Here is a 27,910-nt window from a genome sequence, read left to right as displayed (position 1 = left end):
CCTCATAATAACAGGAGAAAAAATTCATGCCATGATGATTAAGAAGAAAAACATTCGAGGAACTAGTGATAAAAAACTGGAAAGTTATGCACTAAATTTTGTGGAAGTTAGTCAATCGTCGTAGTGATATCTACCTTATCCCACATTTTCGGCGAGGATTTCACTAATGAAAACTTATATGTTGCGACACAGTCGATTAGAGTTTAATTATTTTTTTTCGTAAAAACAGCAATATAAACCTACTACAAAATTATACATTAACACGCTTAAATTAAAACATAATGCAACAGTGAATGGAGATTTGCAAAAAAACAATAGATTATTTATTTCTTCAATTAATAATAATCTAATATAACAATTAGTAGCGACATAAATCTAAATTAAATCTTTAATTGTTTACACCTTGTAAATTAGCGGTACAAGTGATGGTAGTTGTGTGGTGGTGTCGCCATCTGCATTATAATCCCTTGAACGTTACCTGTAAAGCACTTCTCGATGGAAAATTGTTTGATGGTGCTTTGGGTGTTACTATCTGTTAATGAACAAATGTCATTATTTTAACGTCTAAATTAGCTTACGGCAAATCAAGTGCAATAATATGTTAGCAATAGCAGAATCTAATGTTAGAATACAACTCTACACTCTCAACACGTACAACACTACCGTCGCTATTGATGGGTTTATTTGATCACTACACATTCAACCTGACAAAATACATATGCGTTTTCCAATTTAAGATCCAAAATAAGCATCTTACGCCAGGAGCCATACGTTATTTTGTGCTGCATATTCTTTTCTCTATCTGTCTATTCGCGTTTCGAGCACAGCCCACAAAAATTCGGCGGACTAGCGACAAGAAACGTAGCGAAAAAGTCGCAAGATTGCCTGTACATAACTTCTTTGAGAGAAGGCAATTAAACTTTGGGAGATGGGATAGAGGCGAGTGAAGAAATTCGAAGAGGCACCTCATCAAAGTGAAGTGACGAAACTAGGGGGGGGGGGGGGCGCAATAGAAAAATCAAAATTCAATAACTTTCACATTCAAAGTATTTAGTACACGACTTGTCAAAAAACTAGAATAGACCTATAAATAAAGACCTTACAAGGCGAAACGCGAACCTAAAAAAAATTTCAAACCGAGGCAATGACAATCGTTTTATTTACAGTGGACGATTGTTAAAAAAAAGCACATCGGATTACTCGGAAAAATCGCAGATCATGACCGTGATCGTACGTAAGAAACTTAGCAATCATGCAAACATCCAGTTCCAAGTTAAGGTCGAATTCGTTTACAATAGTTTCTCTCAAGATTCATTTCATTGTTAAAACGTAACATTTTCACTCTTCCCGATAGCGTAGTTAACGTATTTCTTTGGAAACTATATATTAAAATTAATGGTTTTACCTAAATGAAAAACAGTGCACTTTACTTTCCAACACGTGGAACAAAGAATAATTACCGTTTTACATGTTTATGTAAGAGTTTGAACACTTTGGCTTTTCTTATTCCAGTACGATAATCCTTCTTTGGGGACGTGTACAACAAACCCTTAGCACCTAGTGAATTATAGTTATTTATTATACAAGAAGATAAAGGTGCTTAGTGCTTTAACCATGGAGTAAATAATGCAAGTGAATTAACTTTCACGAAATGGTTTCCCTTTATCGTGATGTATAACAAAAAACTTTATTTTATAGCAGAAGGCAATTTAAGTTAGACGTCAAAAATAGCAAATTAGGTTCAGCCGTCGTTTCTATACCAATATGGGTTTCTATTCTGAACTTCATTTTAATTTATGCTCTCCTCGCCCCATTAAAATGCACAATTATCTGTTTCACTTTATCTACCTTTGCCGTTAAAGTGATCACTTTATCTACTCTTGACTGTAAAAGAGAGCCTACTCATTCAAACCTATTAAAATGTTAATTTCACATCTGCTATAAAACGAAGGCAGCTTAAATACATTCCCTTTGCAATATGGTAAAATAGATAAAAAATATCGGAGCAAACTTGACTTTAAAGAATATAATAATAATAATAATAATAATGGTTTTTATTGGTTAAATAATGGTTCCTACACCATAGCCAATGGGCACAAGGTCAGGTAAACCCGTTGATATGGTCACCTGTTCTTCCCCTTGAAACCCCCTTGTGTAAATACAAATAAATAAAGTTATTCTGCAAGAGTTAAGTTATAGTAAAGTTAACAATTATTGACAGGCAGCTTATCGTTTGGAATTGCAACGGAAACGTAGTGGTTTCAGTTACGTTCGCATTGACATTCACTCTCTAATGATTCACTGTTTGATGTTTCTCTTGAAGACTGCAGCAGGCAGATACAGTAATTTTGTATTTTTGGGGTTGCTGCAAAATTTACAGATGTTGAATGAGAAAGATCGTTTGAATAATAGCTGTCGTTTCAAGTGATTTAACCGAGGATTTAACTAAGTTAAATCAGTTTGAGGGATTGCACTTTGTTTTTTCCGTTTACTATCTTAGACCATATAGCCATGTACTATATGGTATAAGATTGTAAACGAAAAAAACAAATTAAGTTAGTTAAATCACTTGAAACGAATACAGCTAATGATAATTTAAACATAGGAACAGATAGAAGTCCCCTGTGTCTCAAATTTAAGTGGTGCACGTCTGTACGAAAGGTAATTTTACGGTAGAGATACGGGGGATGTTACTGTTTAATTTATTTTCTGAAAAAATAAAGAAGAGTGAACAAGCCTTCTTTCCATCATATTGAGCCAGCCTAGCCTAGCATTGGTAAGGTATGTGAAATCCATTCGTTCGAACTTCCTAATTCCAAATATGAATATGAATTTTGGACACACTAGATTCTATCATCACAGTCTTTGAGTAAATGTTCGGTCCATGTACCACCACGTCACAATAATTGAACCGTGATAGAACCAGTGCATCACAAAGAACAGCCTTCTGCTTGATGCCAAGAATGTGAAGACTAGAATACAACTATAAGCATCGTAAAAGAAATTAAGCCGAAGCAATAAGGTTGTCAATGTGTTTAGTAACCTTAATTTACTACCAATAGAAATGCCTAGATTGTTTACACAATCGGCTATTGGGACAGGCTGGTTACCAATTTACAAGATTATTTTGCCTTGAATGTGCTTTCTAAGTTTATCGCTACAAAACACGATGAAGCAAGATTTAGGTGCATTTATTTTCAAAGAGTGATTGTCCGATGCCTTGGCTACCCTTGCAAGATCTTCGTTGAACTTTGCCACAGAGGAATTCAATTCACTAAAAGGAAACGAATGATATAGCTGTACATCATCAGCATAGAGATGATACTTACAATGGTTTAAACCAGATAACAAGTTAAAGATGTAAAGAGTGTATAACAAGGGTCCAGGGATAGATCCCTGAGGAACACCCCTTTTAACAGGTACAAGAACAGAATGCACGTGATTTAAAATCACTCTCTGGCATCTACCAACGAGATAGTTTTGTATAAAGGCCACAGTTTGCGTAATGATATCATCGAGTACGTTGTACACTGCAGTAGCAGAACTATATCCCTTACGAAAACCTGATCGAAGTATTGGTAGTATGCTACATGAATTTAAAAATTGTCGGAATTGACTTTCCAATACGAGAATCATATTTACATCCATGGTCGTAAACAATATCTAGAAGATTTTATAGATTTCTGTCACATAGCTTGCAAGTTATTGAAGAAAATAGAAATTACATTCGCAATTGTAATGGAACATATATGTACTTGTTGACCTTTTTTTACACAATTTTGAGCAAACACAAAGGCTACTATGAATTGTCTAGGAATTCCATGCCCGAGAATAAGGTAGGCAGAATGTGCAACAGTGGAAACTGTCAAGTTTCTCACAAGGTGGTGAGGTGATGAGTAATCCGAAAAGGCCACGATAATCTACTATCTAGTTTGATAAAAGTAGAACATGTAGTTTTGGAATTAGTCTTTGGCATTCATTTGGAATTTGGGATCTAATGCAAAAAACTTGGCGTATCACACAATCTTTCAATCTCAACTTATCTGTTTAAGCTCCCAATATGTTGTTCCACAGCCCAAGCGTGCACAAACACAGCAGTCAACCTACCTGTGGAGTTAACGAATTCACTCCGAGCCTTACCCGACGTGTATTAGAAGCGGTACTGGTAATCGAGGATGTCATCGACAACATCGACTCCTTCGAACCGGTCCGTTTCATTCCGGAAGGGGGAAGACGAGCGCCCGAATGTATGGCGCAATTTCCGGGTTTATATTTTAAAGGCGACTTACTCACCTTCGTGACTAGCGAGAACAAACCGTACTGCGGTCGACATTCGAAATACCTGCAAGTCTAAGGTTTCATTTCCGTAAGTGGAATGTTCGTAGGATTGCAAAAGTTACCTAACACCTTCCACGGATCCGTCGTTCTTTCCGCGGGGCTCGTCTAATTCAATTCCGCACCATTCTCCGAGCGCGAATTCCGTCGCGCCCATGTAACGTAAGGTGCCGACTTTAGAACCTTGGGTTGACTTTATGATTACTCTATCGCCGATTTTGAAATCGACGTGGTTGGTGGCCGATACCAGGCTTGTGTTGGAAGTACCTAGCAAACAGCGTATATCACCTATTTTGCACTAGAAAACTCTATGAATTCACTCTTACTGAGTGATGGAGATTTTCGCAGACTTTTGGTACTTCCAGTTGGAGATAGTGGACTTCCCACTCGGTGTTTCGCTCCATCACTGACGGGTGTTGTAAAATGATCAGCGTCTTCGGCTTCAGGGAAAGGCGATCGCGTTAGTCGTGTCAGACGTGAAAAGACGCCGCGCTTTGGTTCGCATTGGAAGTAACGTATTCCACTCACTGAACCATCATTCTTGCCTACAATTATCTTGCTAGTTGAATCTATTTTGGTGGCCGTTTCTCTTACCAATCGGCTGGTCTAGTACAATGCCGGCCCATTCGCCGGGTGCAAATTGGGTCTCTCCGATATATGCGATTTGTCCAGGTTTGCATCCACCTACCCACACTTTGTCACCGATTATGAAACTGTCCGTATCTTCCGTCAAGACGCTGCTATCTAAGTTTTCGAAAAAAGGTCGTTTACTAACTACCTAACTCGGATGTAGAAAGTACGGCGGCATGCAAGAAGGAAAAGCAATGAGCGAAGTACCTGAGTGCCGAACGAGACCCGCTTCGTTCAGGCGATGAGGGTGGGTTTCCCAAATGGTGTCCATGGAGCCAACTAGCAGTGCAAAACACAAATTACATGCAAGTGCAAACAAGTAAAGCCACATTATTAGACTGATAGTACATCTACATTGTACTACGTACATCTAAAATCTAAACTAGGTACACGACGAGTAAAAAATACTCACTGCCTCGTTTAAAATATTCGTAAGAACGGCCCGAAAAATTCGTACCCAATCCTCTCTTTAAACTCTACATGCACAAGCACAAGTAAGATAAAGACATCAAACTAATACAAAAGGCTTCGATCAATCGGAAGTCCAACTGACTAACAGCGGACGATTCTTTAGAACTGAGGATCGTTTGAATTTCACGTGTAACATTCTAGTTTTGGTGGCATTAAATTGGCGATGTTTTGTGAGAAATCCAAACAATTCACAGTTTTAATACATCATCCGGTAGAAGCGACGAACCCATCCGGAAATTAAAGTTTTAGCGTTAAGATAAAAATTACCCGTCAGTTTCTGCCTCCCAAAATCGTCGGCGAGACTTCTTAACGTATAATCTAATAAAAAAAAAACACTGAAAACTAGCAGTGAAGTAGGTACTTACACTTTTTGGCATTAATAAACAAATGTGTACGTAACTATAATCACAGATTATTTAAATCTGTGCTATAATAAAGTACGGAGCACAGAGTTCTTAGATGATTTGACAAAGCGCGCAGTACATTTTGGGCTAATAATGAATAATACTCTCCGAATTTGGCACGGTATTCATATTCATAATTTAAAAAAAAATGAATTGTTTTCGATCTCACCTACACGTACGCGGTAAAATTAATCGGATGACACCTGAAATGATACAATCTCCCGGTTTAAATAGTAAGACGTGTAAACAATCTCGACCTTCCCAAAACGAATTTTTTCCATATATTAAGTTACGTCCGCGGACAAACATGGTAAAAATATTAATTTGTATTTAAATTGGGGCGCCCACGATATTATGAAAAATGATTAGGTAATTGCGACATTCTGGCGCTTCGAATTAATGACGTTCGGGATGATGACGTCTTAAAAATAAAGCCCGCAATTACATTTTTAATTGGCGATTTTGAAAACATTAGTAAATAGATTAAATACCATCCCACAAACACGCACCCACCGGTCGTGTTTTACATAAACCTGTTGAAAAGAATGACACCTACTCTAAAAATACGAATTTGTAATCGCAATTTGAAAATGTCGCCCAAGATCCTCCCCCTGTAAGTTGCAATGCGATGCGGATGCAGAAGTTCGACCTTTTCCACTTGACGAAATGCAAATGTTACCTTCGAAAAGAGTATCAGCTTCTAACTGGAGTCAATTACGCAATTATTTAAAAAGCAATTAAAGAGAATTAATTATGGTATGAAATTTTTTCTATAAATTTTTCAATTAACCACTTTTAATTCGATGCCAATCGAGCGTTTTACGAAGATGGAGGAGGCGTAGTATTGCTTTCCTATTTCATGGATGTTGATATTTAAAAGCGTAAGAATGTTAATCTGATTTTAAATATGCAACTGACATTGGGCGGCCCACACTCCCGAAACAAAAAAAAAACATTAATTACGAAATTACCTATACATATAATGTAATGAATTGATACGATTACGCAACTTTTCTACAGAAAATGATGCAAACGAAATGGGAGCCGATTTTGTAAAAAGAAAATACATTTACTACTTAGGTAACTTAGGTATTGCGAAGTTCGGGGAATATAAAAAAATTTAACATTTTAAGATGACGAAATATGCATATACAGAACAGAATATTACCCTAGTAGTCAAGTGCTCAAAACGGTATACCTAATATATGTGTTCTAATAAAGCAATTTTAGAAATAGTGAAAAAATGATGAACCAATACCATACAACACTATATTCAGGAATACTTTTTGAGCAGTAAGCATACAAAATTCCATTGGGCCATTTATTTCTGAAAGGTATGGCGTTTTATATTTTTATTATTAAACCAATTGTTTTATATCTCAACATGTTAAAATCGTATAGAAACATATTTGCATTAAAAATTCGTAAAATAAATTACTTTCTAGAAAAATTTATTTTTACATTCAGATAATACTACACGAATAATCTTTATTATTATTATTAATTATTTATTCTATTGTCGATATTTTAAAATTCAGTTATTTCGTTTTATATACCACATACAGCGTTGCGATTGGGAGTATCCGAACGATTTTGGCACAAATTTTATCTGTTGATGAGACTTGGGTGCATCATCGGGACCCAGAAAAGAAGTTGGAGTTCTTCCCGTCCAAAAAAACACGCACCCAGCCTTCTACTGGAACGCTAATGGCAACAGTTTTTTGGGATATGATGGATGTTCTCCTAATCTAATACATGAAAAAGGGGGCTGCTATAAACCCAGAAGTCTATGGCAACACATTACGAAATCTTCGCAACGCCATTGAAGATAAACGGCCCTCTCAATCTCAGGCCAATCGGACTGCACGACAATTTAAGTAATTGTGCAATAAGGCTCCTAAAATCAAGCCAATTCTGCACAAATCACGCTTCATAGATAACGACCACCCTGCCTACAGGCCGGATTTGGAACCTTCCGACTTTTATCTCTTTCGATTCTTAAAGAAACACCTTCGGAGCCGCCATTTTAATTCGGATGATTTCTCAAAAGCAGCCTGTTGACGACTTTTTTTTGCAGAGCGGGAAGATTTCTTCTGCAGTTTTTTTTCCCAACGGTATTACTTCGTTAAAAGACAAATGGCATTGCAAACTAAAACAATCCTATACAACTTGATACCAAACGATCTTCGAGATCTTCACACACCTATCATTATCATTATTACAACACACCTTAAAACAGGACGCGAATTGAATCGACTCGGATCGACATGACACGACTCGACGCCACCGATCGATTTGCTATGCAAACATTTAAATAGGAATCCGCGCACTGCTTCAGTTCGTTTACGATATCATCGACCGGTTCGGATCGACTACAACGCATAATGTTCGAAGAGGCAAAAATTACCGATCGCCGGCAGACTTTTGACCGTCACGGTTTGCATTCCGCGTTGCAGTCGATCCGAACCTATGCCTATTTACATGTTTGCATAGCAAATCGATCGGTGGCGTCGAGTAGTGCCATGTCGATTCAATGCGCGTCCTGCTGAAGGAGTCGATTGCGTCTCGCCAGATCGGCATGGCTTGTTTTGTTTTACTTTTATTCGAGGCGCCTACATACTAAACTCCATTTAAATATCTTAAGACACTATATGTGTCTCAGTCTCAGTGGTGGACGCTGGGCTACCTAGTCGGAAGGTCGGAAGGTGAATTCCAATTTATACGAAAACGATATCAAACTTGGCATAGTAGCTTAACTGATGTAGATATCGAGAAAACATTTAGAGACACACGAGTTATAAAAGAAACCCTTTTTTTGGAAGTTTGGACAGTGATGGGACTGTAATTTTTTTTGCCCGTTCGTCTACGTAGCTGAAAAACAATAGTGACCTCATTAATCAAACTGCAAATTCATGAAAAAAGTATCACTTTCAAAACTAATTTTACAAATATGTCACTATACTCGATACATTCCAAATTTTATAATGAATGCGCTGGCAGTTGCATCCGTAATCCATTTTCATCATTACTCAATTGTCGTCCTCTTTCAACCGGTAGTTTTTCTGCGCAAAACGTGAGTTTCATCGATTTCTTCCTTTCACTTCAAACAATTGAACTTTCCAAATCGAATTTTTTTAATTACGCCCTGAATTCGAAACAACGCGAAGGCGTTCTGACCACGCAAATACAACCTTCTTTATTTAGGCCATTACGGAAATTAAGAGGACATTGTCGCACGTCAACATTAATTGGACTAAATAAACGAAATTTAAAATACACATTTTTCACAAAGAATACCAACGCCGTTCTCTGATAAGGTGGGTACGGTACACATTGTTTATTAATGAGAATACTACATGTAGTAGGTACTTCTTACCAAAACTGTACATATCCAAAACGTTTACAACAAACAAATTACGTAACGAAATCAACACATGCAACACTACTAAAAGTAAATGGTAGAATGAGTCTTTTCCTCTAAACTAAGTGAGAGCTCTCTGGGAAATAATCAAAGTGGCGGAGGGTGGAGGGAACATTTTTTTCTACGACGTGACCAATAACTTTATAATTGGTGGATAGGTGTTGCCGTATAACCTGTCATTAATCACGAGACGGTGTGTTTTTCCCGAAGAGATACACAATGGACTACAATTAAGCAGATAATTAACATATACGCACATCTTGACACGTGCAAATAACGCCTTCCATGTAAGTACCAGCCACGTGGGCTGCTGAATGATAAATGGATCATCAGGTGAAGATTATGCAATATGCAACGCTCTTTTTAAGTATCACTGTCACGCTGTTCATTCAGTAGACGTGAGACCATTTTAGACACACACACCCTTTGCCGCAAACAAAAAATGTGGCCCTTTCTTGCACATTTTTTTTGACAAAGTCTTTCAATAACAGAAATTACGTATGATCTTGATTTTAAATACCTATTCACGGTATAGGTACGTATCTTTTAAAAAATCAGTGCTAGTCAGCGGTACTTATACCTATTTCTCAAAATTTATTTGACCGACTTGTTTTTATTTTCATGAAAGTAATTGATATAGATATCACGATTGGCTTAAAATTGGTCTGCGTAGTGGGTAATCCAATCATTTAAAAAAGTTCTTGACGAGAATTAATCAGAGAAGCGCATTCATGGGGACCAATTTGATCTCACATAATATGGTATTTTGTGCTGCATTTTATTATTTTGTTTTGTAAATGAAAAAAATCGACTAGTTGATGATAAAATTAAAATTTCACCTTCCTCGTAAATGACTTATGCCCTTACTTACATTAATTAGCTCATAATGCCATTTTACAGATCTTGAAAAGTTCATTCACAGACTATTCAATGCTATCGAGTTATGGACTTTTTACGTTTATACGTAATTCTCTTTATTGCCAATTTTAGAAAACGATAATTAAACATATCAAATTTTTTTATAAAAATTGCAGTAACAAATAAAAAACTTAAGAAACATGTCAATAAAATGGATCGTAAAAATTGGTCAAAACCCACATTTATATACTACATATTAGTATAGTAGGTACGTAAGCAATCAAACAGCGTAAATCCCACGTTGGCAGATATTTTAAGGGCCGAGTCTGCGTTCTGACTACGTTGAAAGCCCTAACCGAACAATAGTGAAATGAAAGTATTTTTTATCGTCACACAATTTTTATGCAAAAACATCTAGCACCAAAAAAGTAGATGGCATTAATGGTGCCGGTTTAGTATGCGGTCTACCGACCCAAACTGAATTTAGTATGCGGTATGCGGTCTACCATGTTGCTAGTGGTTTACGTTAAGAAATTCTCTGTAGTCTTGATAGTGCTGGATTTATTATTTAAAATGTTACTATGAGCAACAAAAAATTTATTCAAAGTGAACAAGTTTTTAAGTGGACCGATAGAAGCGAGATAGAAGTATCACAGGAACGGTTTGGAATTTCGATTTGGGACTCATTACCTTTTTTGAATAAACCGATACAATGACACATCGAAGGATCCTCAGTATTACAATCACTTTTAACGACAATTTATTTTAATCTTAGACACGAGTTTATGTTAAACACGGGCTTAGCGAGTGTTTAATAACGAGTTTCTAGAGAAGTTTATAAAACGCGTTACATACTATCACAGATTTAAATACTTTTTCTAGGAGAATTCTGTTGCCGTTTTTATCTTTTCTGATGGCATGTTCGAATTCCTCATAAAAATCAGTATGACTTTGTTTATGATGCTGTCTCACTGACACGGTTTCGAAGTTAGTTGAGATTTTTGATAGATTTTTACGCTATCAAATGTAATTGGTCTGATTTTCAAATGTGATTCGAAAAGAATACGAATAAGCGTTTGGCCAAAAACTCGAAAATTTCAATTGGAAACCATATCTTTACTATGCATCAATGGAAAGAGCCATATGTAGACAATTTGCCACTGAATGAAGCTGTCGATGTATTTTATCAAAATGATGGTTCCTCAGACAAATTTTTGATGATAGGCGAGTTGCCAATAACTGGACGAAGGAGATTTACACTCTTCACGACTAAAAACAATGCAGTTTGCTGCGACGCGCTGCTCAGCGATGTTCTAATATACGCCAAGAAAAAAGCCTTTTAGTCTCAAAAGTTGGTAGTTCGTACAGCAAGAATGCACCTACATTTTTAATATCAAATCAAATTGCAGAAACGTTGTGTAGTCATTGATTTTTGATACGGCAGTCGGCAATAAGTAAATATCTACATTCGAAATTCACAGTTTTCATGCAATAGATGTACCTACCTACCTAATCAATATTCAAATAATACCTTAAGCAATAAAGGCATTTCAACTATTTAACCATTAAACCTAACCTAACCCAGACAAGCAAATAGGGTATTTCTTTGATTACCTTTGTTTTTAATGGCATAACAATAAATGATTAGTATATATTCGATTTCATATAACAGTAAGACCTCTGGTGGCAGGCAGTACATTGCAATAATACAGTTCGAAGAAGACGCCATTGGGATAGCGTTTCTTTATTTACATTACACCGCATTTACAAAAGCACAATTAAGCTGTCGTTAGATAGTCATCTTGGTAGATTTCATTTAAAACGACATCTTTCCAAACGTTTTAATTGTGACCAGTGCAATTGTGCAACCAACAATAAGGATAATTTAAGGAATGATCATCTAACCTCTGACGTATAACATTTCCAAAGTTTTTAATTGTGGACAGTGCAATTACAAAACAAAAAATAGGATATATATATGACGTCATTCTTTGACACACTCCGCTTTGAAAAACGCTACAATTAATAACGTTCACCTAAAGCATCACCGAGAGCATCACCTTCCTTCTCAAAAAGTTGATTTGCGATCAGGGTAATTACGCTACTCGTGTTAAGTACAAACATAGACCAATTAACCCGAAAACCTAATCAAAGATGTGCCACCACTCTTTGTAACTCTATGGTTGCTGAGAAAATAATTAAAATAGGAAATGCAAATTTCACCACTTTTTTGAAGGTGCCTCCCAAACGAAACACCGAGCGAAACACGTTGGACCCTCGGTTTATTTTGAAAACGTGCTTGTGTTAATCCCTACGGTTAATCCCCTCTACAACCCAAGTTTTTTTACATACTTATATGGAACGCCCTGTACGAGGCCCTGTATAACTTGTCCTGACTCAATGTTTCCGTTTGCATTTTTTTAAGTAAGTAGGTTTATAATGGTTACACTAGGGCACTAACAAAATGATGCCCCATTATTTTGCAATTAAAGAGAATGTTTTTAAATACTTGCAATTGGATATTTAAAGTAGTAGTCCTCGGCATTGAACCCGTTTAAAACGTTTCAGAAAAATTTGCATGTCTATAAACAAGAATACAAAGTAAAGGAGTGATACTTTAATTGGGACAAGGTCTATTATAGGCATTTACCTCACAGGTTGAAAGGCGAAGGGCAACCGGTATAGATAAAATATATACATATTTATTTATGAACAATACTATTTGCATAACGATGAGCAAAACCGGATGCCGCTTACCTACCTCGTAAACTCCAAACACGAACGACAATTGAATCAATCAAAAACGGTAGCAAAACGCGCATTAGAAAACGAAAAAAAAGTTTAACTCACATTTCGTAGGTGTCGCCGGTACAGCTGGCTTCTGATGGCCTGCACAAGGTCTTGCTATCCTTGACAGCGACTGTATTGAAGAAGACTTCACCGGCGGTACGCTTGTTATCTTTGGCTCTTTTGAAACGGAATATTCGTCACTGTTCGCATTACTATCACAGACACTTTCACAATTTGGAGCACCTGCGGTACTGCCCTCAATGATTTCTGAACACTGATCACTTACAGGTAAAGGTGCTTGTTCTGGCGTTTCTTGAAGTGTGTCCATATTTTGTCCCTACAGTAAAACGTTTTGTTTTCGTTAATTTTGTATTTTTATATTAATCCCAAACAGGTGAGTTATATCAAAGCAAGCGTTAGTCTCTGCATCCGGTGAATGATAGATAAAATAAATAAATTAAACAAATATATCAAACGAGCTCCTGGGTATGGCTAGAGCATGTGCAAAACCAATTTTTAAACCTGATGTTAGTTTTGCTTTTATTTAAAGTGTATACAGGGTGATTCCTATAGTACCTGCCACCGTTTGGGAGCGTATAGGGGGTGCCTAGGGGAGTATTTTGATATAGAACACTTGGGGTCGGAAATCTAAAATAAGGGCGCCAGAACCAAATTTATCTTCTGGAATTTCACGCCTGTATGTAGGCAACCCAACCGACCGACGTTTCGCGCGGAGCGATGCAGAGCGAGTTAGCGCGAGGAAGCGACATGGGAGGGAAGGAGGGAAAACGACAGTCAAAAGCAATAACGTTTACAAGTGTTCAACGTGGCCACCGTTGTTCTCAATGCACTTCCTACATCTAGCCAACTATTATTATACTATTGCCATAGTGTTTATTCACTTGATACGCGTCGTTGCAGACGGGATTTCGTGGGTTTAAACAAAATTCTGATCAAGTGTCAGCCACACATCGCCGCCTGAGATCGCTCCGTGTGCACCGCCGGCCGGTTGGGTTGCCTACCTACAGGCGCGAAATTCCAGAAGGTAAATTTGGCTCTGGCACCCTTATTTTAGATTTCCGACCCCAAGTGTCCTATATCAAAATACTCCCCTACGCACCACCTACACGCTCCCAAACGGTGGCAGGTACTATAGGAATCACCCTGTATGTATGAAATTTCATTTAATTGCTTAAATAAATAAGGAAGTTGCCCCTGCACATCCTACACAAAACGAAATTTGGAAAATGGCACTACATTTGCTTTTATTCCAAGTGGCTACGTATCAAATTTCATTTAAATACCTTCATAAATAAGAAATTTGGCAATTAGGCCTGTAAATGGTCGAGATGCGCAAAGGCCAAAGGCCACTGTGAATGCTGATCATTGATCAATTAGGCTCAACTTTTGGAATTGTGTTTTATATGCCTAAAGCTATGCGCGTATTGAATTTCATGCAATTCGGTTCATAACTAACGGAGATGTCAAGAGGGCCTACTTTATTTTTTGGTCTACATTGCCAATTCACGACCTCCGATCTACAAATTTGATAAAGAATCCACCTGCAAAATTTCATCGTAATCGGTCCATTCGTTTATGAGTTATCGTGCTAACGGACGGACGGACAGACACCGCAAAATTATAAACTCGCTAGGAGTTAGTTTGTTGCGAAGTGTAAATTGTAAAGTTACTGTATTGAAAACTTCAGCATGCGGGGAGCTATACGAAAAAAACACGTTTTATCAAAGTTTAAAACTGCCAATATGTTGCTAAAGGATCAAAAAAATTTATTTAAAAAAAATGACAAAGATCGGTTGGAAAATGTTGACACTATAGAATTTCAAAGATAACAAACTGCACGAGGCCGGCGTGCCCAGCGCTCGTCGTCGCATTCCCATAAATTCCAAAGGACTCCCAACTACCCAACGCAGATGATACGAACCGAAGAGGCCGACAGCTTCACACAACTTATCTATACCAAAAGTGCTTAAGCGAGAACAAATTTATTCCCAATTTTGTGGCAACACTAATGAAACCTAATTAAACTAAAACCGAGACTAAAACTTTGTTGTTGAAAAATTGAGGAGATCAATTTCTAGGTTTCGAAGAAGTAGGTACTTCCACCAGTGATGACCTTACAGATCGTTATACAGCCATATGAAAATAAAATGGGATTACAGATTACAACACATGAGCAAACTGTAAGTGAAAAATAGAACAGTCCCCTAAAATACAACGTTCAATGGGTAATTTTGAAAATTCTCTCGGCGTAGGGACTAACAGTCCTCGATCCTCAAATGGAAAATAATATCCGAGATAATATCGTGATAGAGTAAACATGTAACACTAGCAAAGAGACATAATATGGTTCTTGGAAATGAAAAGAGATCGGTGTTCAAAGTTGGCACTTTAAAATTTTCAATTGGGGCGACTTTAAAAATATGTAATTTCATAGAGAAAATTTAACAAAACTGACCCCTTCAAAGTTGTTTGCACAGGGAATCCAATTTTCATTTAAAAACAAACTGTATCACAATTCCATTAATAAATCAAAGGCAAACATAATGATATATACCTATCTAACACTTGCACTCTCACATTCCTTCACCATAGAAAGGCAACTTACCATAATATTATCTCGAATATTATTTAAGGAGAATAGTCATTTGTAACTAAAAATGAGTATGCAAACTACTAAATAGTATTCCATTCAACTATTTATTCTCAGTGAGTTATTTATAAAATGTTTCGACGACACCACTTGGAACTTTTCCAATCATAATTACCTAGTTCCCAATTCTTCGCAAATAATAAACCTTGACATTGATGGTCTTATTATTTAGCAAGTGATCTCGAAAACAGAAGGGAGTGCCATTGCATTTAGCATTTGAATCATACCTAGAGACAGCAAATTGGTGCATAAAAACAAATTAAGGTTAATTGAATTAGTGACCGTGCCCTGCCTCCGATTCTAGTTTCCATAAATGAAGAAATATCGTTGATAGTAGCGGATGGAAGAGAAGATTTTTGAAGAAACATAACCTTACATTCTGTTTAAGAATTTCAATTTTTACACAATTTGAAAAATCTTGTTTGGCTTACACATTACACTGCCATTGACCCTTATTCTACTTAAAATAATTAAAGGTATTATCGGCGGTATCAGTAAGTAAACAGGAAACAGAGACTTTAATGCCTAAGCAAGATAAATGAAGATACTTTTGAAACTTACCAAAGTTACAGAAAAACACACAAACGAATTACAACAAATGAAAAGACGTAGAATATAAATAATAATAAAAATGTTGAAATGTTTAAAAATTTTTATAAAAATTAAAGGCACGAAGAAAACAGTTATTGCGCAGACTCACGTAACGTCAACGTGACAACCAAGCACGTCTCGCGCTTGCGCACAAGTAGTTGCCGATCTGTCATCCTTCTCATAATGCGCTCGCGGTGTTGTCGGCATACGTAACAATTTACAATAAATTATTAATTAAGATAATGACCACTAAAAGTTTAAATTCGCTTTACGTGGAAATACTACATCGCGGACTGCGGAAATGAAACTACTGTACAAAAATGTCGACAAAGAAGGTGAAGGGTACGTATGTTTACCAAAAGTGAGGTTACATCACATGATTGACACCTGTACATTCTTGGTTATACCTTTAATGCCCTCTCAATTCACGTTTACTTAGGACTGTTGGTCTCATTGCGGAGGAACCTGAGGATATGTGGCACGCTTACAACCTCATATCGGAAGGCGATTCCGTTCGGAGCACTACCATACGGAAGGTCCAATCAGAAACGGCGACAGGCTCTTCTACTTCAAACCGCGTCAGAACGACCTTAACTATTTGCGTAGAAAACATAGACTTTGATACTCAAGCGTGCGTGTTACGTCTCAAAGGCAGAAATGTGGAAGAGAATCAATATGTCAAGGTACTATCGTATCTCAATGCAAATCACCCAATATTAGTTTTAGATGGGTGCGTATCATACACTGGACTTGGAGCTAAACCGTAAATTCTCCCTAAAGAAACACGAGTGGGACTCGATCGCATTGGAAAGGATAGACGTTGCGTGCGATCCCGTACAAACTGCCGATGTGGCGGCTGTAATAATGCAGGAAGGTTTAGCTCACGTCTGCTTGATAACGTCAAGTATGACATTGATCCGTGCGAAAATTGACGTAACAATTCCTAGAAAGCGCAAAGGTTTTGTGCAGCAGCACGAAAAGGGTCTCGCTAAATTTTATGACAATGTCATGCAAGCTATATTACGTCACATCAACTTTGATATTGTAAAGTGTATTTTAATAGCATCCCCTGGTTTCGTACGGGATCAGTTTTATGAGTATATGTTTCAAATGGCAATTAAAACCGATAATAAAGTACTCTTAGATAATAAATCAAAATTTATGCTTGTGCATGCCTCGTCCGGATTCAAACATTCACTAAAAGAAGTACTGCAGGACTCGGCGGTGGTCAATAAAATTTCGGATACGAAGGCGGCCGGCGAGGTGAAAGCCTTGGAGGGCTTCTACACCATGCTACAATGCGAACCGGCCAAAGCGTTCTACGGGAAACGACATTGCGAGAAAGCGAGCGAAGCTCAAGCAATCGAAACGTTACTTATTTCTGACAATTTATTTCGGTAAGTCAAAAACCCCGAAGCAAAAAATAAATCTTACCTATTTAAAAGGTTAGTGCTAATTGATCGCTGTATTTTCAAAAATTTGTTGCTCATTAGGAACGACAGTACATTAAAAATGAAATGGTGCTGGTCTTAATTAAGGATGCCGCAGATACTCCACTTATCCGGCCAATTTTTACAAACCTAGGATTTGCGGGATAGTATTTATTATCCAGCTTTATTATTCTGCTCTTTCAGGAATTTTTGTTTTGCAATTTATACATGTAGTTTTCCGTTGCCTCGTCAATTTCTATGGAATACCTTTGTGGCAGCTTTGAAACACTGGTAAAAAAATCACCAATTAGCAAAATTTAGGCATATAAAATGTGCATTACTAATTCGTTTACAAGTACATTCACTATTCATAGTATAACAGTTGGCTCTTATCCCTGGCCATGCATTGGGATCTCAGAATCCTTCAGAGTTACAATTACGATTTAATGGGCAAAAATGTTCCTATTATCGCCAGAAATTGCATCACGATATTGTTTTGTTTGAGAAAAAATGTTCATTTTTGCGTACATTACATTTTTTACCCTAGTGTCCAGTATCTATTTTACAAATTCGCCAAAAGATCCCCTTTCATACAAGGCAAAAAAAATATATAGCTATTGCTACAGTAGAATCCCTTAATTGAAATTACATTTGAGCTTTGCAATTTAAATCTACGCAGCATGCGTCAGAAGATTAAAACTGATCAAAACTTCCGAAGATATGCCAGAAACCAAAAATTTACAGCTTTCGGTTTTATTTTTTCTGATGTTATTTGAATAAATACAAAAAAAAGCCAACAATTTCCAACTTTTGTTTTTTTTGTGTGTCATATATCTTTGTATTCGTAATAAAAAATACTAAGTATTTAATACAGTGTGTACTTTTTTACGGGCCGTATAAAAAAATAAACTTGATGATGTTTTCTCCGAAACGAAATGTTGTATTGAAAATCTCTCAACGCTGTCTTGTAGAGATCAAAAAGTGGCAATGAGAATGTGTTTATTTTTTTTGTATTTGTTCAAATAACATCAGAAAAAATAAAAACGAAGTTGACAAAATTCGATTTTTCTGGCATATCTTTGGAAGTAGTTGGAATTTTATAGTTCTCTTTAATTGCGCATCTTTTCTTTAATTTAACCATCGTCGTATCTTCTATGGTTTCGGAGATCCCCATGATGGACGTCCTTATCTTGGACACAGTGTATGTATACAATATGTTCAAATGAATGTAAGAAATAAATATTAATTTGGATTATCCGTGCTTCGTTCTACTGTAGTTACGATATATATCATTTGCTGACATTTGGGCAAGATTTTGAGAGCGGCCGCAAAGATCAAGTTAGGCAACCAATTATTTCTGCAATTAAAAATATGAAACTGTCTTGATCTGATTTGCAAAAGTTGAATGCTCTCCCACATCTGCAAATTTGGCCATTCAGTATCTTTTATCCATTTTTACACAACAAAAAGAAAGAGTAAGTAATTAAAAAAACAAAATTCTTACGCAAAACCCACATAAGCAAATAGATTACTTAATCAATATTCCTTTCAGATAAAGTGTTACTTAACCCTGACAATATAATGGATATAAGACCCTTTGATATAATCATTAATCTCGAATCGCTGTATTAGTGAAACTCTTTACAGCACATGACGTTTACCCTTAGTAGTTTTACATAGTTTCATCTGGCCCTACCCACTTTTTAATGTGTCATTTTTTATGATCAACAAATTTTTGAATAGAGTAAGAGTGTGTATGGTGGATGTGTATGATTTTTTTTCTATTGACGGAAGGTGAGCGATTTAATGGACATTCCCATAAACAAAAGTAAAAGAATAATTGTTTCAGATGCGCCAATGTCGCTTTAAGAAAACAATACGTTAAATTAGTCGATAGCGTCCGCGAGGCCGGCGGCGAAGTAAAAATATTTTCAAGCATGCACATATCTGGGGAACGTAAGTTTGATTTGTAGTTAATCTGAAATAATAATATTGCACTTGTAGAGCTAGATAATTTAACAGGCGTGGCTGCAATACTCAGATTTCCAATGCCTGAATTGGAAGATGAAGAAAGTGACGACGAAAATTGAATATTTATTGTAAATCGCCTTATTTAAAATGGTTCGTTGTAGTTGCATTGTAAATTATTCTTTTTGTTTAAATTTAGTCCAATTTTAAAGTGTAGAAGAACGTGTTTTCTACTGTTTATAAATGACAAATGTTAGTCTTTTGTAAACCGCCAAATAAACTACGGAAATTTTTATTAGACGCTTTATTATTTTTTAAAATACATATATACAGTGCTAATTTGTTTTTGCCTTCCGGTCGACCTTTTGCTTCTCTTCAATTAATCGACGTTTCTTTTTCAATAACCATACTTCTTTTGACCTCTTCTTCTTACCCTCCATCATACTTTTATACAATCTTCTGTGTTTATTCTTTACCATTTTTTCCCTTAAACGATATTCTTGCTTTTCTAGCTTGCGTTTTTCCCAAGGATCTTTCTTTTCAACTTTACCAGCCTTCACCGACAGTTTCTTTTTCTGAAACAATTTCTATTTATACCATTACATCTAATAAAATTTGCTTGCTAGTGATAAGACATCGGAACACTTTTTTAAGTTTGGAAAAAATACTGCTGGGAAGGATGTATAAAACAAATGAGTGGAAGAATGGAGAGGGGGTTATGTCTGTAGAGTGTACAATTTTAACCCTTTAGGTCTGTAGAATTCTAAAATTTATTGTGGGGTAGTCTACTTTTCTTTAACTTTCCTCCCTTCTTCTCTTTAACGAAGTAGAAAAAATAATTAGCAGCTTTTACATACAAATGAAATGTTTGAGCTCGCTCCTTGGTGTTCTATAAAATTGTTGAGCTGACCAGGTCCATTTTAAATTAGCTCACAGCTAAAAAGCAATACTTACAATTGGTTTTAATAAAAAAAAACAGTTCTTAGTTCGAATGAAATTCATAAAGAAAATTGAATTTGAATTAAGTAAATCAAATCCGCTGTGAGCTAAATCAACAGTTTGTGCACTTGCCTCCCTTAAACATGCTTCAAGTAAGGAGAGTAGCCTAAATGAACTTGTGGTTGGTCTTAAAACAAAACCTCATACATAGTGACGGAGGGGGAGGTTTATGTTGTAATACTGAGTATAACAAATGTAGTTAAACGCAGTATTATGCAAATTTTTAGCTTGGGCCTTTCTAATTAAAAATACAAATTACCTAATACTTACCGTAATTTGTAGTGATTTATCTAAACTATCTTCTTGTTCTTTCTCTTGTTCATCCTCATTATCAGATTGTTCCTTTGCTTTATCATCATCAGATTTTTCCTCCATTTCTTCATCCTGTGCCGTATTTTTGGCAAGTTGTGCATTCGGGTTCTGCAGCAAGATCTCCTCAGGAGGTACATACTGCTGATAAGAATCTCTATCTTTGTCGACGAATGGAGACAGATGTGGAGGAAGAACTTCCCCAATGAAATACTTGTTGACAGGTAACAGCTCTCGGGCGTTTATACAATCAAATACCCATTGAGGTTGCACATAATACCGTGAAATGAACTGCTTGTCGATGACTGGCCTATCAACAATTTGATGTGTAATGGATTCGTCATCTTCATCAAATGTAGAACCAACGAATAACATTTTATCCCATGAAACTTCGCCACCACAACAGCGAATCACAAATACTAACGCTTCTCTGGGAACCTCTCGATTTAAAAAAAATTTCAGACCACCGAACAATGACTTTAATTTATTAATTTTTTCCGCTTCCTTCTTCGCTTCTGCAATTTCTTCAGAATTAGCATCTAGGGGAAATTCGTCCAGTGCCACCTCTTCCTCTGTCTGCAACACTGTTCGATGTAATGGAATGTTTAAGCCAGCTATCCGCTCGGCTGCCAATGCCTCCTTATTAACTAAACTTCTTTCAATTTGTGGTACGTTACGGATATTCAACTTCGGAGGATAGAATAAATTTAGAGAGTTATACAGTCGATAATTAACGAAACCTAGCATGATGGTATAAAATTCGATGAACGTTGACATAATTTTGAAATCCACCTCTCCTTTTTGAGGTTGGTAGCCAAATTGGTGCGGTACAATCCACGTGATTGTGACTCCCTTTATCTCTACTTGATAGTAATAGCCTTTAATGGAAATGAAAACTTTGCGGAGTGCCTTTGCTTCGATGACCGCATGCATGAACTCCACTGTCAAACGACGACACAAAGCGAAATGTTCCCTATCAACGTGCTCCAGAGACGGAAACGTACTGAACAAGAAGCATAATGTTAAGCAATCATCCAAGTCACGCAAAGCGTCAATATATGTGGGATATCTTTCTTTAACGATATTGTTCAGTTGCAGTTTGGGATGCTTCTTTAATAACCTGTGCATTTGTCCAAACTCTTTCGTTGTCTTTGCTATTTCAACTTTTCGGAAAAACACCTTCATATCACGTAACTTCCATATTATTGGCTCCTGCAATAAGAACAAGATGTCTTTGGTGTGGTACAGGGTTTTAATGCCCGATCTCCCTTTCTGCGCCTTGTTTCGGTTTCTGGGCTCACGAGGGTAAATGCCTTTTAATATGCATAGCCTTCGGAAGTCTTTCAAAGACAATTGGAGTTTCTTTAGCGCTCCCTGTCGAGTTATGTATCGAGCACCTTCACCTGAGGTGAACTAAAAAAGTACAATTACTCTTCATTTATTGCTGAAATAAGGTTACATACCTTCTTTTTTCTCTTTGCAACCATCGCAAACACATACAACAAACCAAAAACGAAACGTGTAAATTTTTAGGTTAAGTAAAATGGCTCAAGTACCAGCACTAGATACAACACATACATTTGGACGTGACTCAATTACTCCTTAAGGTGTCTGCCCACTAAAACGTATCATACCATGACCGTTAAATGTTTATTCATTTATGAGAATAAATACAGAGGAACGTGTCAGGAAAAAAATTACGTTTGTATTATTATTATTAGGGCCATTAGACCGTTTTTCATGTACGTTCTGGTGGGTCTAGTAATCCGTGCAATGTTACTTTCCGCACCCTAGTCCTAGCTACGCCACTGTATGTGGCAATTTAATCTTAAATTTCTACTATATCTAGCTAGATAAAATAAAAATGTCCCCTGGTATTAATCAATAGTATAAGTAGGTATTAATAATATTTCTTTAAGACTATAATACTATAATGGCAAATTGAAGTTTTGTGGATAGTTCAAAATGCGCGCGCTCCAGGAATACCACACTAACGTCGTACCAACAGAAAGTGAATATTTTCAATTTCATTCAATCAGTTTTGTTTGAAGTATGGCCGATTCTGTTGAGTTGCGTATGAGTGTAACTTCAATAAAAAGGGTCGATCCTTACGTTAAAGACATTCTTGCTACTTCAACACATGTAGCCCTTTACAAATTCAATCCAATAATAAGCGAATGGGAAAGAACTGAAACTGAAGGTGCCCTGTTCCTTTACAGCCGAAGCGGGGAACCATGGCACAGTGTAATGATTATGAATAGATTGAATACTAATAACTTGATTGAACCAATAGTTAAGGAATTTGAATATCAAATGCAACCCCCGTTTTTACTCTATCGCAATTCTAGAAATAAAATTTACGGCATTTGGTTTTACAATCGGGAAGAGTGTATACAAATTACGTACTTGTTAGAATCTCTAATGGAAGGTTTGAAAGAGAAACTGATAGAGAAAACGAAATCTCGCGAGATGGGTGTCGATATTTTTAGCATGTTAAGCAAAGCCCAAGAGGATTTTAACAATAAAACTCCTACCAAATCAGAAATGCTTTCCCAACCTCAATATTCATCGACTCCGCGTAGTGTTGACATGCCTTCACAAAGTGTAATGGACTTTTTCGCAAAAGCGAGCACTAAACCTGTGAAACCCGCTGTTGTCACACAAGGTGAAAGTGAAAACTTATTGCAAAAACTGATGAGTAATCCTGCACATAGCGTTGAACACATAGAAAAGCAGCAGCGGTCGGTTACTCCACAAGATCGCAAGAACCTGCCTGTCTTCTTCCCTTCAAACAACATAAGTTTAGACAAAGATCACGAACCGCACAACGGCTTAAGTTTTATAGGAGGGGCTTCACCAGCACATCAGCAAGTTTCGCCGTTAGCTTCTTTGTTGGCTCATAATCTAACGATGGATGAAACCGAAAGACGCTGTTCGCCCTTAATTCATTTTGACACACCTCAAAAACCCCAACTAATGCCACCCATGATGTTCGCAACGTCGACTTCAAAGGAGAAATCGGAATATTCCCAGCCGGATAAAGAAGTGGACTTATTGACGAGTAATCAACTGGTGCAGGCGTTAATACATTTATTAAAAAACGACACAGACTTCGTTGCCAAAGTGCACGAGGCTTATACCAAATCTGTTAACGAGAAGCTTAACTGTGCTAACGGGAATTTGTTTAAGTAATTTCAATTTTAATACTGTAGAGAAACGTTAACATTTAATATATTCGTAATTTATTAAGACATTCAAATGAAACTTGATAATTTTATTAGTTTTATTTTCGTGAGTTTTTCGTCGAGGGACCTATTTCCAGTGATTTTAAAAACGTGACCCAAACAAGTCACTTTTATTTTTAAAAAATGTAAATCTTTTTAGCTTCTTTTCTGAGGCATTCGAATATATGTACATGGCAGACTTCAATATTACATGTATATAATGTATGAATAACTTGTATAATCCTCTTAAGATTGATGTCTAGCATAACCCCCAAAAAATCTACTCATTTAAAATAAGGAAAAAGAGGGCGAATGTAAAATGGCAAACTTATACCTACCTAGGCATGTGATATCTCAAAATGTGATCGGAATTAATGACCATTCAAAGCACATTTATTGAACTGTAATTATTTATTTTTGGTGATCTACTAAAAGATCGATTTAGTTAACAATTACTTTTCATTTAGGTATATCCTACTGGTGTAACATAAGAAAGTTAATGACTCCAATAAAAGTATAAACAGTATTACTATAGTCAGTTATTTCTACCACAGTGTGATATCTGTCGTAGTCTTTTAGTGAAATCTGTCATTTTACGAAACGCCCAGTCATTGATATGAAACTGTGGCACAGTGTACTTCCTAGGGCCAAGCGATGAAGTCTCTTCTTCCTCTTCAAGATCGATAAATGGTATCCCTTATCGATCTAGAAGGGAAAGCGGAACTACTCTACACGTGAAATTATCAGCGTTTCACTAAATGACAGCCTCGTACTAGGTTTTTTGTGAAATGACGGATTTCACTAAAAGACTACGACATATCCTGTCTACGATTCTTAAACACACTGGACATGGACTAATATTATATATTTTTAATTTGAATGAAAGTCAATTTACTTACTAAAGGTCCCACAGTTTGGAACAGATGCCGTAGAGTTGAATTCTACATAAAAGGACAATTGAACGTCTGCAGATGTTCATGTATAAGGGCGACTCCTACACTACCCAGAGACCGACTCCAACACAGGGTTACAAAATGTGGTAAAGGGCTCTTTAAGAAACATTTGCAATATCTTTATTAATTTTTTCCATCACTCTCGCAATAAATCTACATACTGCTACCTCAGTGCTCTAGGTATGTACACCGAAACGAAAGTACACACAATAAGTTCTACTTTAAGCTGACCAAGACCTATTGTAGCTGCTCTAGACTTCTACCACTTGCAGTCCAATAAAATAAATAACACCGGCCATATACAAATTTCAATTCGCTACCTCGCCTACTACCATCTAGTGAATGCAATTTTGAGCCGAGATCTCACTTGATTAGAAAATTACAACCTCACGTCTCGGGTAGTTTTCGAAAAAAAATATTGTTTATATTGGATAATTAGAAAGAAATGAAAGCTACTAACATAACATGTGATTATGAAGTTGATCAACACTGTGGCACCAGGGTGAGTAAACTATTGCAAAAAGCTACTCCTTGTTTCCCAACACTCATATACATCTATCATCATCACATCTATAAAAAATGGAGCACAATTGTTTATAGCTTGGTTTATAGTGATTTATCTGGTAGAATATGTTAATTTATTTTCCGTACACCATGATGGTAGAAGGGTTTTGATTATAATAAATAATAACGTTACAATTCTTGTTGTTTATTCCAAATTATGCTGTAAAGGATCATGACGGTTGTTGGGATTATAATGTAACTGGAATTCACAGTGATGAATGATGACCGAAGGCATAGAGTAGGTAATCGAAGGCTTTATTAATTAGAGCGCGTTAAAGCAAATTCAAATTTAAGCGCGCTTGCGTTTACGTAGTACCGAGGGAGTCAATATGCAAAACATCTGAAAGTGTCTATAAACACTAGTAAGCTAAGTAAGTTGTGCTATAAGTTTACTTTGAAAAAAATCACCTGTTGAAGTGCAAGTGATAAGGAAATCAAGAGAGATTGTGGAAGAAGTGCCGCAATGACTGAAGGAATTGGGATGCGAATCCTGGTGACCGATAAGGGCCCCCTCTGTCGCATTTTGTAAAATGTTTACGACAAGAGTGTCTTTTTACTTGGTTTGCTTATGACTAGCTATCCTCGTTCGTAAAGATGGCAGGTGTCAGAGAAGAGATGTCAACGAGGGTATTTACAGTGGAGATCGGTTCCAACATTACTTGGCAGCAAGCCAAATGGAAGTGGTAAAGTAGGTAAGATTCGTTTTAATTTGAAATTTACGATTTGAAATTGGAATTGTGTAGGTAGTGCTGCCATGGGTAAAGGTTTTGTCAAACTGACGCAGTGGAACTGTTTGTACAGCTAAGAAACGTAGGTCTAGCGCACAGAATGAAGTTTAACGAAGTAACACAGAATTGACACTCTTCCCAGAAGTACCAGGATTTCAATTAAATTGTCACAATCGTAGTATGAATGTTCTGCAAGTCGGTGATCATTTCTCTGTATTAAACATCGAATTGAACGCAGCTGACATAACCTACTTCAGCGGATTAATATGAAGGGTAGCAAAATGACAAGAGCCCTATCGTGCCTGATAAATAAATCGGAAACTAAATATACCGCAGCAAGTTGTTTTATTATAAACCGTCGATACTAAGGTACGTCATATGTTAAGGCTAGCACAGCAGTGCTTACGTTCACCAGCCGAAGCGCTTCATAAGCGCTACCCAAAGACAGGAATACTCTATTAAGGTTTTTCTCGCGAGTTGCTGTGTGATAGCACTGTCGAGGTCCGTATGTCAACTGTCGAGGTCTGTATGTCGACTCACGGTGATGTGTAGAACTCGATAGTGCTATCAGACACCCGTCTTTAGGTAGCGCTAATGAAGCACTTCGTCTGGTGAACATTATCGTAACCGTCACCACGAAACTTTTAAAGGTCTACAAACTTACCCCACATCAACATATCAATGAAATCTTAGGCGTCTTGATTCCAAACACGAAAAACATACACCAAACGGTAAGTTTTAAACGCAAACAAACGAATTTAAAATAGGACGCCATCTTCTTGTTCTTCCGATAACATTTAACACGACATCGAAAAGACCGATTTGCGAACACTTCCCCGCCGGTTTTTGTTACTTTAAGCGTTGAATTTAACAACAAAATCAAAATTTACGTGCTCGCGTCTCGAGATCCTACACGCAAACGCCGATTTAAATTCGTACGAAAAGGAGAAGGGACGCCATAACTTTTTGTAGTTTAATATTACGTTTTAACACCGATTTACGTATGATGAACCGAAACGAACTATGTGCCAGAATTGTTCCCGTCTTTTATTTGACCTTTTTTATGTTTATTTTAATATCGCACTTCGTAAATTAGCAGCAAACCGAAAAAATACAACAGGCTCGGAACGGCAGCAACGACATAGTTGGTCACGTGACGAAGATAGTGATCATGACGTCACAGCTGCAAGACTCGCTACGATTCGCCCGTTTCAAAAAATGGTCCAATCAAATGCATCCGGCTTTCTGTTTACTAGTTATTCCCGGAATTCTAAAGCGATGGCAAATTTACTTCCCAAGATCTAAAAACTGTTGCTATTGCAAAACGTTTTCACACAGAAATGGCGAAAATAACTTCTCTGCTTCCCCTTTATTGGTATACATCATCCATCATACGTGGGCGAATGTCGGTGTGTCATTATTAATCCAAAACGTAATCAAAGCAATTTCATGGAACCAAAATACAACCACAAAAACTTTCCTCAGTTTTTAGCGATACCTGACTAGCCGTTTGTCTACCTCCTAGTGTGCTCCCTGGTAACGATCTCAACGCTCCCAACGGAAC

At 36.9% G+C, this 27,910-nt stretch overlaps 4 protein-coding genes across 14 annotated transcripts; 2 read left to right on the top strand and 2 right to left on the bottom strand.

The window, feature by feature from the left end:
• Positions 1–181: 181 nt before the first annotated feature.
• Positions 182–27,465, bottom strand: LOC116176434 (restin homolog). Of its 11 annotated transcripts, none has more exons than XM_031495006.1 (9): positions 27,011–27,465; positions 12,970–13,246; positions 5,704–5,754; positions 5,173–5,244; positions 4,930–5,079; positions 4,662–4,880; positions 4,401–4,602; positions 4,108–4,342; positions 182–532 (listed from the first exon to the last, which is right to left on the bottom strand). In XM_031495006.1, exons 2-9 carry the CDS (start codon positions 13,235–13,237, stop codon positions 458–460), a joined length of 1,272 nt encoding a protein of 423 aa, XP_031350866.1. In that variant the 5' UTR covers positions 13,238–13,246; positions 27,011–27,465; the 3' UTR covers positions 182–457. The 11 variants fall into 11 exon arrangements, with proteins under 11 accessions (XP_031350866.1, XP_031350865.1, XP_031350867.1 ...); XM_031495005.1 differs by lacking the exon at positions 27,011–27,465 and adding an exon at positions 16,142–16,266; XM_031495007.1 differs by lacking the exon at positions 27,011–27,465 and adding an exon at positions 15,536–15,618 and having other exon boundaries at positions 4,141–4,342.
• Positions 16,332–19,864, top strand: LOC116176437 (protein pelota). The gene is made up of 5 exons (XM_031495016.1): positions 16,332–16,513; positions 16,611–16,854; positions 16,898–17,568; positions 19,451–19,557; positions 19,606–19,864. The coding sequence occupies exons 1-5, from the start codon at positions 16,473–16,475 to the stop codon at positions 19,689–19,691; spliced, it is 1,149 nt and encodes a 382-aa protein (XP_031350876.1). The 5' UTR covers positions 16,332–16,472; the 3' UTR covers positions 19,692–19,864.
• On the bottom strand, positions 19,865–22,495 carry LOC116176433 (pescadillo homolog). The gene is made up of 3 exons (XM_031495003.1): positions 22,341–22,495; positions 20,839–22,290; positions 19,865–20,144 (listed from the first exon to the last, which is right to left on the bottom strand). Exons 1-3 carry the CDS (start codon positions 22,362–22,364, stop codon positions 19,905–19,907), a joined length of 1,716 nt encoding a protein of 571 aa, XP_031350863.1. The 5' UTR covers positions 22,365–22,495; the 3' UTR covers positions 19,865–19,904.
• On the top strand, positions 22,875–24,627 carry LOC116176438 (mRNA-decapping enzyme 1B). Its single transcript, XM_031495017.1, has one exon. The coding sequence runs from the start codon at positions 22,930–22,932 to the stop codon at positions 24,067–24,069; it is 1,140 nt and encodes a 379-aa protein (XP_031350877.1). The 5' UTR covers positions 22,875–22,929; the 3' UTR covers positions 24,070–24,627.
• Positions 27,466–27,910: the final 445 nt, after the last annotated feature.

The sequence above is a fragment of the Photinus pyralis genome, unplaced genomic scaffold, assembly GCF_008802855.1.
Source record: "Photinus pyralis isolate 1611_PpyrPB1 unplaced genomic scaffold, Ppyr1.3 Ppyr1.4_LG7, whole genome shotgun sequence".
Classification (NCBI taxonomy): domain Eukaryota; kingdom Metazoa; phylum Arthropoda; class Insecta; order Coleoptera; family Lampyridae; genus Photinus; species Photinus pyralis.
Note: the sequence above shows the minus strand (reverse complement) of the source record. Positions and strands in the feature narration are given on the sequence as shown.

Bases quoted from the DNA above. Each gene is read 5' to 3' on its own strand.
- LOC116176438 (XM_031495017.1), top strand. From the start codon at position 22,930: ATGGCCGATTCTGTTGAGTTGCGTATGAGTGTAACTTCAATAAAAAGG.
- LOC116176434 (XM_031495004.1), bottom strand. The intron at 5,755-12,969 runs GTGAGTTAAACT...TTTTTTTATTAG, and splicing joins ACCGGCGACACCTACGAAAT to ATTATACGTTAAGAAGTCTC. The intron at 5,245-5,703 runs GTAATTTTTATC...TTGCACTGCTAG, and splicing joins TGGGAGGCAGAAACTGACGG to TTGGCTCCATGGACACCATT.
- LOC116176437 (XM_031495016.1), top strand. From the start codon at position 16,473: ATGAAACTACTGTACAAAAATGTCGACAAAGAAGGTGAAGG. The intron at 16,514-16,610 runs GTACGTATGTTT...ACGTTTACTTAG, and splicing joins GTCGACAAAGAAGGTGAAGG to GACTGTTGGTCTCATTGCGG. The intron at 17,569-19,450 runs GTAAGTCAAAAA...TAATTGTTTCAG, and splicing joins ATTTCTGACAATTTATTTCG to ATGCGCCAATGTCGCTTTAA.
- LOC116176433 (XM_031495003.1), bottom strand. From the start codon at position 22,364: ATGGTTGCAAAGAGAAAAAAGAAG. The intron at 22,291-22,340 runs GTATGTAACCTT...GTACTTTTTTAG, and splicing joins TTGCAAAGAGAAAAAAGAAG to TTCACCTCAGGTGAAGGTGC. The intron at 20,145-20,838 runs GTAAGTATTAGG...AAATTGTTTCAG, and splicing joins ATAAATCACTACAAATTACG to AAAAAGAAACTGTCGGTGAA.